The following is a 14,076-nucleotide window of genomic DNA, read 5'->3' as shown; positions in this document are numbered from 1 at the left end:
AAACCCCCTGTACCTTGATCCTAACATTTGCTTCCTTGTTTTATTACTATTATTTAAAGCTACTGTGGCTCAGTGTGGGTTCAGGGCTGCCCTTCCCCCTCCATTGCTTCCCATGCAGGATTGGGGCTTCTGGGGGGGGGTCAGGTTTTCCAGAGCTCAGCATGCTGGGTGTCGAGTCCTTTTGCATATTAAACCCTTAGTTAACTGCCTGAAGGGGAGCTGTCTTGTTTGGAAAGCCCTGGCTGCTGAGTGTTTGTGGAGCTGGGATTAGGGCCCAGATCCTCACAAATACGTAGGACCCTAACTCCCCTCACGGCTCTGTGCCTAGATCATTGTGCTCCAGTTCTCTGCCTGTGCCTCTGTCCATCTGCATGGAGCTGAACTGACCAAATGCAAACACAGCAAATCCTCGCTGTAGGGCTTTTTCCATAAAACCTGCCACAGACGAAGCCAGGGCAGCTCTGTTTAATAAGCTAATAACATTCTTTGCATGTTTTTCCTTGTCTTACAAGGATTTTCAATATTAACTGTAAGAGGGGGGCAAAGCGGAGTAGGGGAAAAACGTCCAGATGCAGGGAGTCGCATAGCAGGATATTCAAAAAGCGCCTGGCTACATCTTTAGGCACCCAAATCCCTTTCAAAAGCTAGTCCTCAGTTCTTTTTTTTTTTTTTCTCTATTCCGCTTTGCCCTCCTCTTGCAGTTAGCATTAAAAATCCCTGTAAGACACACGGAAAAACATGCAAAGAATGTTATTAGCTTATTCAGTGGAGCTGCCCTGGCTGTGTCTGTGGCAGGTTTTATGGAAAAAACCCTACAGCGAGGATTCAAAGCTTCTTAGCATCCATAGTCATAAACCTCCCTCTGCCAAACTGCTTGTGGATAATAGCCATCTCCGCCATTATCTATAAGTAGTTCACACCTACCAAGTGCTTTATGGTGCTAGTAACAAGTACAGACATTCGGGAATAGATCCCTGGGCTGCCCTATAAGCAGGGAAGTGTTATTCACCCACTTTTACAGATCGGTGCCTGGCAAGAAGAATTGAATTGCAGTGAGTGAGTCAGTGGCCCAGCCATATTTAGAGCAGAGCAGTTCCTGACTCCCTGGCTAGGGTTTGCTTCTGCAGACCACACTGCCTGAACAGCTGATCAGCTGTTTGCCTCTTCAAACCCTGCAACCTTATTCCTAGGGGACATTGTTGCAAGTGAATGGAACACCAAGCTGTGACTAGGGATGGGGCCAAAACTGTAAAACAGCCATCTGGATGCTCAACGTCCCAAGGGGCCAGCCACCATCTGGGCTCAAGTGACTGGCTCAAGGCCACTGAAGGAGTCTGTGTCAAATCTGGGGCTTGAATCTAGGTCAACCAGCCCCATGATCAGAATGCTAGAGACCACAAATCCGAAGGAGACCTAACCAAGACAGGTCCCGATTCACCAATGCACCTTGTGGGGCCGCTTACAGAAGTGCAAAATGAATGTAAAATGCTCTGCCTGTGGTCTGATTGTGTGTTACATCCACACTGCATTGTGTAAATAACCACACAAGCTATGGTGAAGCGGGCCCAGGTAAGTGACTGCAAACTACTGACAACGAGGGTGCTTCAGGGTGAAGAGCACGATCCTTTTAGATTGTTTGTGGGCTTGTGTCTGATTTTTTTTTTTTTCCCACTTGGTAAGGTGAGAACTTGATTGAGTGAGTTTGGTTAATTGGTTTTGAGGCCCCCTATTCAAGGACAGATACACTTAACAAAGGAGGCACTGAGGAGAGTCAGACACCTCTTATAAGCCTTCTCTTCTTTAAACACTCCATCCTCCTCTGGGAAAAATCAACATTTGTCTTTCCGAGTCTGACAAACAACAGCATTATGTACTCCATCCTGAAAGCAGCCCTAGGACTGCAGCTTTCTGGTGATCAATTCTGCGGTGTCAGTCCGGGGACTGGAGGGGGGGGAACCCTCTAAAATAGAAGCCAGAGAACGCTGCGTGTTTGAAATCAGAGCAGGAAAGCACTGAAGGGCCACTGGGGAAAATCTGCAGCTGAAAACCAAAAGCATCTGTCGAATTGCACAGAGCGTACATGAGGAAAGCAGGAAACAGAGTTTTTAAAATGCCTGTATTTTTGAGCTGCCCATTGCTGCGCAGTGTTACAAAGCTCTGCAGAATGTCAGAGTGCGCCGAAGATTTGCCATGGGAGTTTTCATCCCTAGCCAGAGCCTAGAATAGTATGGGGCTGAGGGCAGGAGGGAGGAGTCTCGGGACCATTTGATCTCCTGTGGGCATACTTGATTCCATATTTAAAATTTCTCTTCCTTCCATCAAATCAGATAAGGGATCTCTCTAGCCAGGCGGTGGCCCTGGGTTTGCTTTGTGACAGGAGAGTTTCAGAAAGCTTGGTGGTTCGGCTGGGTGATGAGCACCCCAAAGTTTGAACACTGAAAGCTCTTTGGGGGTAGGAACCAACAGTTTTGTTCTATGTTTGTCTAGCGCCTAGCACAGTGGGGTCCGGCTCCTAGATGCCTCTGAAAGATACATAATTCCACAAATTATTATTATTATTTGAGGCTCATGAGGCTGCAGAGCTGGGCTGAAGGTCTTGTGAGAGCTGGTTACCATAGATGTCCGGTATTTTCTCCTTCCAGAAATTGGAGATGGGCTGGAGCCATTTGTTCAAACACCCAGGCCTGTCCCCAGAACATTGTTGGGGTTGATAAAAAATAAAGGGCAGCCAAATCTCAACCACTCCGAGTTTGGTTTTGCAAACTCTGACTGAAGGTTTTTGTTTGTTTTCTTTGTAAAACCAAATTCACCTCTGAGTTTAAGTCCATCTCTCATGGAAATAGCACAAGAGCAGCATTTCACTTGGCATGTCACCCCCTCCTTTTCTGAGCTCGAAGGGAGCTTGGAAGCGTTGTGTGGTAAATGAGGGGCGGGGAAGTTAGAGGAACATCAACAACTGGGAATCTAGTAGAGAAGAGAATTACAAGTAATTTCAGGCATGATACCTGCCCCCGAGTCACCTTCCTGATTGTTATGGTTTCACACAGTATTATTTTCCTATTCATTTAAAAATGTTTCTCTCCCCTATTGCTGTGTGAATCCCTCACCAAGAGCAGAGGAAACGGTGAAATTGACCTCCTGCACAAAGAAGCTATTTCTCCAGTGCCTGGTAACTGGTGTAATTATTTACATTTGTACAAAGGTGTATTCAGAGAGTGTGATTTGTCAGTGAAGTCACGTGGTACCATTTCTGCTACCTGATTGCGTGACTGATTTTTAAACCAGAGAAGCACAAGTGCTGACTGACACCCTTTACAGTACAAATAATCGCTTGTGCTAATATTTTTGATGCCTTCATAACTCACCAGCATCTTCCTGAATAGATGGCAGATGTCCAGGCACTCATGAATAATGAATAACATTCCCACTAACAACAACGAACAGATCCAACCACTCCCATCTGTGGAACTATTTGTGACTCCCGTTTTGTATGATTCATCCAGCCCTCCTCCTCCTCCTCCCTGTGTGTAGTCTGGCCTGAAATGGTCTCAGCAATACCTAGAGGCCATTTTAACCTTTGAACACCTTACCATGGCATGTGGTGGATTCTCCCTCACTGGAAATCTTTAAATCACGACTGGATGTCTTTCTAAAAGACATGAACTACTTCGACTGCAAGCGAGTGGGCGTGATGCAGGAATGGGCGGAGTTAACGCAGGTCAGACAGATGGTATTGATGGTCCTTTCTGACCTTAAAATCTATGGATTCGTTAATCACTCTCTGATCATAACTGGAGAGGAACTCAGTTTAAAACTCGTTTGAGCATTGGCCTGCTAAACCCAGGGTTGTGAGTTCAATCCTTGAGGGGGCCACTTAGGGATCTGGGGCAAAATCAGTACTTGGTCCTGCTAGTGAAGGCAGGGGGCTGGACTCGATGACCTTTCAAGGTCCCTTCCAGTTCTAGGAGATAGGATAATTCCTTTTTTGCTCTAAGCTTGGGAAAATTCAAGTCTCAGCTTTGCAACTGGGGCTCACCTCCATCCATAATCACCGTTTACATAGTTCTAGCTTTTGGCCACTGCTCAGTGGCAGAATGATGACCTTCCAAGCGACACACATGGTAGCTAGTACCATGCGACATGCCCAGTGCGAGACATGTGGGCAGTTTATTCATACCAATTCCACGGCAGCTTGCTGGAGGGAGGACTGTGCTCCAGCTGTTGGCCAGATTCTGAGCTGCTGTAAATCACCATCGCTCTATTAAAGTCAACAGAGCTTGGCCAGTTTACACCAGCTTAGAATCTGACCCCTAATCTGCCCAAGGTTGCTGAGCACTGACAATTCTGCCAGTTAGGCCCTACAGTGCTTGTAGGCAGCAGTGCACCTAGGCACGTGCCACAGTCACATGAGCACACCAGCAAGTAGCTGCGTCAGAAATGGGCCTTGATCCATGCCTGAATCCATTACCAGTGTAAACTAGGGAACTGCAGATGCAGCCCTGCCTCTCTTCCAGTGAGAGGTCTGTTTGCAGCACGCTGCTGCTGCTGCCAGAGACATCTGATCCAGGATGAAAAGCAAAAGAAACCATACACATGGGTTGTGTTTTTGTCCAGCTGTGCTCAGCTTATTTGGAGAGTGTCTCCATTACACAGAACTTGGGGAAAGTATCAGGTTCTTCAGTGTGTGTTTCTGATTAGGGCTGGAGCTCAGTTTCACATATTCCTTTTTGGGTTTAGTGGTAAGAGTGGATTTAGAGCGAATGAAGGAGAAGTACTAATTGCACTGGCTGGAGTCAGGCATAGATTTCTGCCCCCATTACCTGCAATGTTCTGCAAATAAATGCCACTTCTAGCCTTCATCAACTTTGCTGCTTCCAAGCTGTTCCAATGCAGCTCCATCCTCACCTGCAGCACCCTCTGCTGTTCCACTTCTAGTGCTCTGTTGAACAGACCTGGTCAGGGTTGTTGAGCTACCGGAGAACCTCAGAGTTACATACTGACCAGTCAACCACACAACTCATTTGGAACTAGAAGAACACAATCAGGAGGCAGGAGACAAAAAGAAAAAAGCACCTACAGTTCTGTGTTAAACGGAAACTACTAAAAAAAATCGAGGGAAAGCAGCATTTTTCTTCTGCATAGTAAAGTTTCAAAGCTGTATTAAGTCAATGTTCAGTTGTGAACTTTTGAAAGAACAACCAGAACGTTTTGTTCAGAGTTACGAACAACCTCCATTCCCAAGGTGTTCGTAACTCTGAGCTTCTACTGAATGTGTTGTGGGCAAACAGGAAAGGGACTCATTCAACCCATTTTCAGTTATGTCCCGAGCCAGCATTTGAACGTCACAGCTTGGGCAGACCCCCAGCTGCAGCATCCAGACACCAGAGAGAATGGTGAAGAAGTCATTGAGGACCTGCCTATGCACTGTGGATCAGTCCTACTGCAGAATTTCCCTTTTTGTATTATGAGCTTTGGTCCCAACCTTCAACGCTTAACTAGCATTTCCAGAGGTTGTTCATAAAGGCAGGGTTTAGGGTCAGGTTTTGCATCAGTAGTAACCAGCTGAGACAGTCATTTTCCACCAGCGGCAATTCCTCTAGAGACACTGGACCTGATTTCCCATTGCCCTACTCCCCACCCTGGCCCTGGTATCATTTACACTAGTGCAAAATGGGATTTGGGAGCATTTTACAGACACTTTGCGTTGGTGGCACAAGAGGTGCCAGGCAATGGGGAATTGGGCCCTGTATTGTCTGGAGATTGTGAGACTGACAGAGTGACTGGACCTGATTTTGATCTTGCTCAAACTGATGCAACCCCATTGGAATTGCTGCTGGCTTGCACAGCTATAGAAGGGATCCCAGTGAGGCCCAGCATGCTATAGGGATGCCACTGTATTCACTGCGTTCCCTATAGGCCTAGGCTGCAGGTCTGGGAGTGATTCTGCCTTGATTACAAACTGCTACAGGATACTGTTCAGCCAGAGATCAGTGGTAAGCATCCCTAATGCTGTCCTTGTGCATAACAGGGTCATGTCAATGCAGTGGAATGAACTGCTCTTAGACTGTCCTACTTTAACTGATGGACTGTTACATTTCAAAATTACACTGAGGGACTGTGGGGAAACTGCCTTAATTTCAACCAGATAAGAAACAGAATTAAATATATCTTATTCCAGTACTTTATAGCCTGGGCTGGAGGTGCTCCTGCTGCTATTAGAGGGAAAACTCATAGACAGTATGTGTAGGATAGAAGCCTTTGATTTTTGCTTCCTAGTCCCATAGCCCAGAACCCGAGCTGTAAATGCCTCCATGCTATAAATAGAGGTAACCCCAGAATGCCATCTAACATGCTGATACAGTGTCCACCTCACCTGCGCTGCAGTCTTTACAATGATCTGGGGAGAGGAATACATTTTGCATTTATGACAGATTCGCTCTCCTGTCCTGTGGGACTGGAGTCTTTCCTCATTGCTTAATCGCCCTCCCACGATCAGTCTTGACAGATTGTCTCTCTGTGGAGAAGTCCAGAGGATAGCACACTGGACTGGGAATCAGGAGACATAGGTTCTATTTTCGGCTCTGCCTCTGGTTTTCTAGGTGACCTTGGGCAAGTTACTTGACCCCTCTGTGCCTTAGTTTTCCTGTCTATAAAATGGGGATAATAATACTTTGTAAAGCACTTTGAGAGCTACCGATGAAAACCGCTATATAAAAGCTTGATATTTATTGCTTTTTAAGCTTCATATGGTGTCGTCTAGTGGTTAGAGCAGCCGACTAGCTGTCAGGATACCTGGGCTCTAATCCTGTCTCTGCTACTGACTTACTGCGTGAACTTGGGCCAGTCACTTTAGCTCTCTGCAGCTTGGGTTACCCAACTACTAAAAGGGGATAATAATCCTTACTGGCTTCTCAGAAATGTGAGAGCTAGATCATACTAGCAACATGCTTGGAAGTCTCTCGATGACAGGTGCCATGTAAGTGCAAAACACTGTGTGGGTGTGTGTGTAAATAGATACATAGCTATATTGCAAGTTCAAGAATAAGAAACGCCAAATGCAGAGGGCTCTACCACACTGGACATTGTGTATGTTTTACATTTAATTTTTATCTTGTTACCAGGGCTAAGAGGAATAAAATCTATTTCCTATGTCCAATCCTGTCCAAGCTTGGAAGTTCCTTGCTTTGCCTCTGTTTGCCAGCAGAGTGAATATAGCCTTTGACCCCAAAAGGATAGATTTAACTAGCTCTGCATGACTGCACATCTGTATGTCACCCAAAAGGGGGCAGTTTCTCCTATGTATGCAGTTTTCAAATGCTTGTAGCTTCTGTGAATGCTAAATCATTCTCTTCCCCTGCCCAAACAAAGCAACAAGTCCAAAACAAATGCTAGTCCTCAAGGAGGAGCCCCTCCTTGCTAGGTTTTAGCCTATCTAAAGAAGTGTTGTTTAAAATTATTTTTTAACAAAGAAAATGTGTGTGGCAAAAGTGAAAACAAACTCCAAAATATCCAGTCCAACTCCCTGAAAAAAAATCCCCTTTTGGGCCAAAATCAAGTGAAGAAGATCTCAGGGGAATGTTTCCTAAGGTGGTGGCAGAAACAACCCCAAACACAAGAGATTGCAATGCTGTTTGTGTGACATTACCACCTAGAGGCCCCAGGTGAGGTTGGGGATCCTCTGTTTTAGGCACGGTGCAAACACCTGGTAAGAAGCAAAACTAGCCCCGGAGAGCTTACAGACTAAATGTAGGTTTCAGGGTAGCAGCTGTGTTAGTCTGTATCCTCAAAAAGAACAGGAGAACTTGTGGCACCTTAGAGACTATGCTCTAATAAATTTGTTAGTCTCTAAGGTGCCACAAGTACTCCTGTTCTTTTTGAGACTAAATGTAACCCTTCTGCCAGGCGGAGCCGGCAGCAACCGGGGCCAGGTTCAATATCTAGAGGTTCCTTTCCATCAATACTAGGGTTACCATATTTTAAGGGTCCAAAAAGAGGACACTCCATGGGCCCCGCCCCCTGCCCCAGCCCTGCCCCTTCCTGCCCCAACTCTGCTCCCTCCCTTGGACGCTTCGCCCCCCCCTGCCCCTCCCCCTCCCCTGCTTCCCGCAAACATTTGATTCGCGGGAAGCCTGAAGCAGCAGGCAAGCTGGGGCGGGGAGGCGCGGCCCAGTCCAGCCCCCCCGGCCAAGCGGCTCCTTCTGGCAGCCGGCCGGCCCAGGCCAAGAGGCTCTGGCCCCGGCGTCTCCCGCCTGTCTTGGCTCGGGCCCTGGGGCGCCGAGCACCGCCCGGCTCCGCACCGCCGGCCCCCCGCCGAGCACCGCCTGGCCCCGGCTCTGCACTGCCAGCCCCCGGCCGGGCACCGCCGGGCCCAGCCCGGCTCCCAGGCCAAGCACCGCCGCCCCCAGGCCGAGCACCCCCGGCCCTCCCCCGGCCCCTGGCCAAGCACCCCCGGCCCCTGGCCGAGCACCCCTGGCTCCGCACCGCCGGCCCCGGCCAAGCACCCCTGGCTCCGCACCGCCGGCCGAGCACCCCCGGCCCCTGCCCGGCCCCCACCCGAGCACTGCCAGCCCCAGCGGCTCCAGCCCCCGGCCGAGCATCGCCGGTCCCTCCCTCCCTATTTTCCCGGACGTGTCCGGCTTATTGGGTTTTCCCCCCAGACGGGGATTTGAGGCCCAAAAAGCCAGACATATCCGGGAAAATCCAGACGTATGGTAACCCTAATCAATACAACACAAAACCGGCTCAAAGCCTCCACCCAGTAACCTGGGAAAATGATACACCACCCCTGGGAGCCTCGGAGAGGCAATACTTCCCCACTCACAAGCACAGAGTCTGAGTGTAGAAAATAAACTTTTAATAACAGGAGGGAAGTAACTGGGCGTTAATTTGGGAAAACACCACAAACAGGCTTCATAAACATAAACCATGAGCAAAACACCCACCCCCAAGTAAGTTGGGCAGTGTCCTTTCCCCTCAGGTTCTTAAGTCCAGCAACTCAAAAGTCCCTTTAACGTGTCTGTCCTTCTCTGCACCCCACTCACAGTTTCTATCCTTGGTCAGTGCAGTCACAGAGTTCAGAGGTGCATCTGCAGACCAGCTTGGGCACTCCCCCGCCGCTTGCTGTGCCTCTCCGCCAGACGCCCTGCTGGCCACTCATGGCGCCTTTCTGCCAGATACCCTGCTGGCCGCTCACTCTGCCTCTCCGACTCCACCAGCCACTCATTCGCCAGCTAACTGTCAGTCAACTTCTGCTGCCATCTGCCATGACCTCTGCACATCAGTCTCTTAGTGATTTTCAGCTCTTTGCAGGCTGGGTAGAGACAGTGCCCCGACCCAAGTGATTTCAGCTCTGAGTGACTGAGCATTTAAAATAACAAAAGAGGCACCTAATGAAGCGTATTTAGCTCTTTCTTTGAACAGTGGGGAGGAACAGATTAACAAGGTCTTTCAACTGAGGGTGACCCCCTCATTTGGGACAGATTAAGCACAGTCCTGTTTCCCTGTATTCCTACAATAATTACAACATTGATAACCATATTTCACTAACCCGTCATTCAGTACTAAGGTGATTTGTAACCCAACACCAGCCAAAGTTGATCACTTTAACACCGCTCTATCCGCTGAGCAAGAGCAACTGTATTTACATAAACACACCCAAAATCTCTCTCCTTCCCAGCTAGCTGCCAGGGGAGCATTCATTCAGACCCTGCTTACATCCATAGACAAGGAAACAGAGAGGTGCCCAAGGTCGCACCGAAGATCAGTGGCAGAAATGGGAATAGAACCCAGGTCTACTGAGTTCCACATCAAAGTCTTGTCCACTAGACTCCTGCCTTGTGCTGTCTGATAATGGAAGTTGTTTACAAACTGAACTGCTGAGTTCTATCAGACCCCCACTGATACAGATACAGCTGTTGAAGGGACAGGCTTTCTTCCATCTACATTCACACATGCACAATAGAGCAGTGTTTGCCAGTAGGGGGGAAACATCAGTTTCAATTTTTTCCTTTTGAAAGCTGGACTTTTTACTCTTCCCCCTTGCACAGGGTGATTCTGCCATGGGGGCTCTCCCTCTTCCTCCTCCGGGGATGAGGAACAGGGTGCGTCATCTTGGAACTGGCCCAGGGGTTCAGCTACGTGGCTTTGCAGTCATAGAGACTTTTTTATATTACGAAAGGAAAGTGGAGAAACGCACCCGCACGGCTCTAAGCATGAGGCGCTTTTTCCAAGTGGAGTTGCCAGCCAGAAACCCCTGTCCCAGGGCAGTTAGCATGAGGTTTGCTGCCTTCCCCACCTCCCTCTTTTTTTTTTTTTAATAAGACACAAGTTGTTCCAGCTGAGAGGCTGGAGCAACAATACTTAACCCACTGTTTCTAGGCTCTGGGATGTAGGTGCACCCTGGTTTTCTGACTGGTTGCTGCAGGGTGGGAGGAAAAGACACTTATTAGTGAGCTATCTCTTATCAATGAAGTCTGCATTGATTAAAAAGTGGAGAGTTCCAAACCTGCTTGCGTCCTGCAAGTTGCAAGTGGGCTGGGGATTTTAGTGGAAATTCCTGTTCAAACTGCCCTAGTGGCCAATGAGGGTTTGAAAAGAGTAGTGCATCTACTTGGCTACTAGTTACTGGGACTACTGGATCTTAGGGCAGGTCTTCACTACAGGGGGGGGTCGATTTAAGATACGCAAATTCAGCTACGTGAATAGCGTAGCTGAATTCGACGTATCGGAACCGACTTACCCCACTGTGAGGACAGCGGCAAAATCGACCTCCGCGGCTCCCCGTCGACGGCGCTTACTCCCACCTCCGCTGGTGGAGTAAGAGCGTCGATTCGGGGATCGATTGTCACGTCCTGACGAGACGCGATAATTCGATCCCCGAGAGATCGATTTCTACCCGCCGATTCAGGCGGGTAGTGTAGACCTAGCCTGTGAGACATTGGTCGTCCAGTCTTCTTCTTAGCATATGCGCAACATGCCTCAGGTGGCACATGACCAGGATTCATCACCGAATTTGGACCACTGGTTGGATCATTAGCTCCCCGGCTTGGGCTGGGTACTGATGAGGAGTGCGAAGTGAACATTGATCCATGCCCCCCCAGTTTCCAGTAGAAACCAAGAGAGACTGAAGGATTCTGTTTGGAATCTCTTGGAATTTCCAGTATGGGGAATTGTAGACCATGGGAGCCAGATCAGCTGATCCACTGGATCCATGATGTAATTGCCACTGCTTGTAGCATCAAGGCACTGTGGAGTCAGTTAGAGAGGGGCAGCCTTGATTCCTGGATATGGCCAATTTGTTTGTTTGAAATCAGAGTTGGTTAATAAGGCAAATTTAATGCCTACAGCACAAGTGGAAGATGAATGGTTGTGGCTATCCTCACATGGGCAATTTGTGGCACAAGGAGGGTAAGTGACTTGCCAAGGAGTAGGTAGCAGAACTGGAGACAGAACCCAGGAATCCCTGCTTGCAGTCCGTTGCTCTAACCAGTAGACAGCACTGTCTTGCTGACAGTGCAGCATCACCCAGCTCTATGGAGGAGTAGTATTCTGTTTCTGGAATGGGGGTGTGGAATGGAATAAAGGAGAGATTCTGTCACCTTCTAAAAAAAAATATGTTCCAGGATGGGGTAAACTTCCTCTGTAACTATCTCCCTGCCACTGTTTGGGTAGCAGCTGGGTAGTTCACACACACTGCAATGGAAAGACTAATTTATTAAAAAAGGCCCCTCAAACCAAGCCAAACCAGGTGTGTCTCTGCTGGTTGACCATCAGTCCAGAACACAGGGATGTGTCTAATATTTCAGCCAGTTTAGCCACACTAATACAGATGCTATGTGATAAATTAGTTCGATCTGGTCCTTTTTCATTGACTTTGCTGGTGAAAGGATCCTCTCTGACAGGCACAGAACTAGCAGTGGGTACCACTCACTAGGGTCCCAGCACAGAGTGTCTCCAGGGACGTGTCAGGAGCATGCTGTGGTCAGGGAGTGTGCTCTGGGCAGTTCCAGGGTATGGGAGGCACATTTCATCCCTTCTTAGTCCCTGTACCATGCATGCACACACTGTGTGCACGCGCCAGCCTAGACATTGATTTGGGCCTAATGTTGTTGTGTTTGCATGTCTTAGCAACCCTCACTTCACTGCAAGATCCAGGAGTGGGTATGTCTGTGTGTTCCTGTTGGAGAAAACATTGCCATGCATGAATATCTATAGTAAAAAAGTCATAGGTTGAAAGGGGTGTGGGTGTGTCCCCTACTCCATTAGTTCAGGACTTTCTTCTCCAATGTCATGACCATTAAACATGCTTGTAGTTTCTGATACTGCAGAATAATAGTAACAACCACTAACAGCCATTGTGTACTTTCGCCATTCAAAATACCCATTCTTGAGTTTTCATAGGTAATGTTTCTGTACAAAGCAGACACCAGCAGAAGAAGGGTGGCTTGGCAGATCAGGAATCACAGCATGGACACCAAACCAGGTTCTCATTAGCTAGCCATGCGCCTTATCACTGATTTTTCTTGCTCTAGGAATCGCCAGGACCTCCAGTGGGAGACTTCGGCGACTCGGTGACCCAACAAGTCCAAGTAAGTGGCATTAACGCACCTGTTTCCCTGAGTCGTTCTCCTCTAATAGAAAGGTCGCCTCTCCCATGCTTGCCTCTTGGGGCTATCAGAGAGAATCTCTTCCGCCTTCCATCAAACAACAAGCACTGCTAGAAAGGAAAGCTGGCTGCTAACAAATGCAGAGAAAGGCTTCTGTACCCTACGTATTCTACACTATAGAATTAGAGATGAATTACCTGCTGAATGATGGATCCGCACATCAAGTCAAGGGTCCGACACCAGTGAGCAGAAAGTGAGAGTGCCCTGAGGTTGAATTACAGTTCCGGTAATTAATGGCTCTCTCTCGCTCTCCTAAGCCATTATTTTTTATTGCACGTGGAGATTTACAGATTATGTGTGCTTGTGCTTAAAATGACATTCTTAATTGCAGCTTGACATGATTTAAGTGGTTTCCCCCATTCAGGAGGAAGCCGGTGGGAGGGTTTCTCTCTTTAAACAGGTGTCTCCCAGACTCATTACTGCACAGCTCTCTTGTCCCCCTTCGGAGGCTTTCAGCATTTGAGCCACCCTTGCTCTGCAGCCCCGTCTGTATCGTATGTGCTGAGCTTTAGAGTCCTGCTGATATTAACTGTGTGAACTCAGCCCAGACTAGTGAGAGAATTATGGGGCAACAGGGAAAATGCTTGAGGGCAGCACCGACTTTAGGCATAGGAGATACAAGCAGTTATAGAGTCATAGATTTTTGAGGCTAAAAAGAACCATTAGATCTAGTCTGACCTGGTACTGCCCAGAGCCAGCTTGAACCCTGGTGTATCTTACACCCAGCCTGAGGGCTGCCTAGCTTGCAGCAGTCCCTGGAGGGCTGAGCTTAGCTAGGAGGCCACATCTGAAATAGCACCATGTTAGCACAGGAGTCCCAAACGTCCCTCTCGTCCAGGTCTCAGCAGGAGGTCAGTGGAATCCGGCTGGAAGAGCAGAAGGGAATCGCCTAGTATGGGAGATGTTGCAGAAGTCCCCAGTAGGAAGATGCTCACTGCAGCCAGTGCAAAGGATTCTGAGGCAAGGCTGGGCCTATTTGATCCTGTCAGAACGGGGGGCAGAAGCCCACTAGAACGAAAGGCCCAGCTGGGTCCCAGAGCCCAGAAAACTGATTACAGGGGACCAAAAAGAAAACCGGAATGGGAGTGAAGGTCAGAGGTACAAAGGAAGGGTTCTGGCTGGGGCAGGGTTGGAAGGGACAGAGGTGCTATGTTTAGGCCAACAATACACCTAGGGCCAATCTTGCTTAAGGGATCCTAGTGACTAAAGTGATGGTTGAAATCTAAATGCATCCTCGCTACAGGTCCTCCCAAGCCACTGACCCTTTGACAAGTACCCTGACAAGTACCCCCAGCTGCTCCTATTCCGGTGGCTCCCTTTCTAATGGCTGGCAGGGTTGTGGCTTGTGGAATAGGGTGACCAGCTATCCCGATTTTACAGGGACAGTCCTAATACTCGGAGTTTCTTCTTA

General features: G+C 48.5%; 1 protein-coding gene across 1 annotated transcript in view; it reads left to right on the top strand.

Moving 5' to 3' along the window:
- The window catches only part of SEPTIN9 (septin 9), a 252,992-nt gene that overhangs the window by 28,408 nt on the left and 210,508 nt on the right, over positions 1 to 14,076 (top strand). Inside the window, exon 2 of the mRNA XM_054047105.1 lies at positions 12,531 to 12,587. Coding sequence (XP_053903080.1) covers positions 12,531 to 12,587 — 57 coding nt within the window. The remainder of the gene's footprint in view (positions 1 to 12,530; positions 12,588 to 14,076) is intronic.

The sequence above is a fragment of the Malaclemys terrapin genome, chromosome 13 (genome assembly GCF_027887155.1).
Source record: "Malaclemys terrapin pileata isolate rMalTer1 chromosome 13, rMalTer1.hap1, whole genome shotgun sequence".
NCBI classification, from domain to species: Eukaryota; Metazoa; Chordata; order Testudines; family Emydidae; genus Malaclemys; species Malaclemys terrapin.
This window is presented reverse-complemented; position numbering and strand designations above follow the sequence as displayed.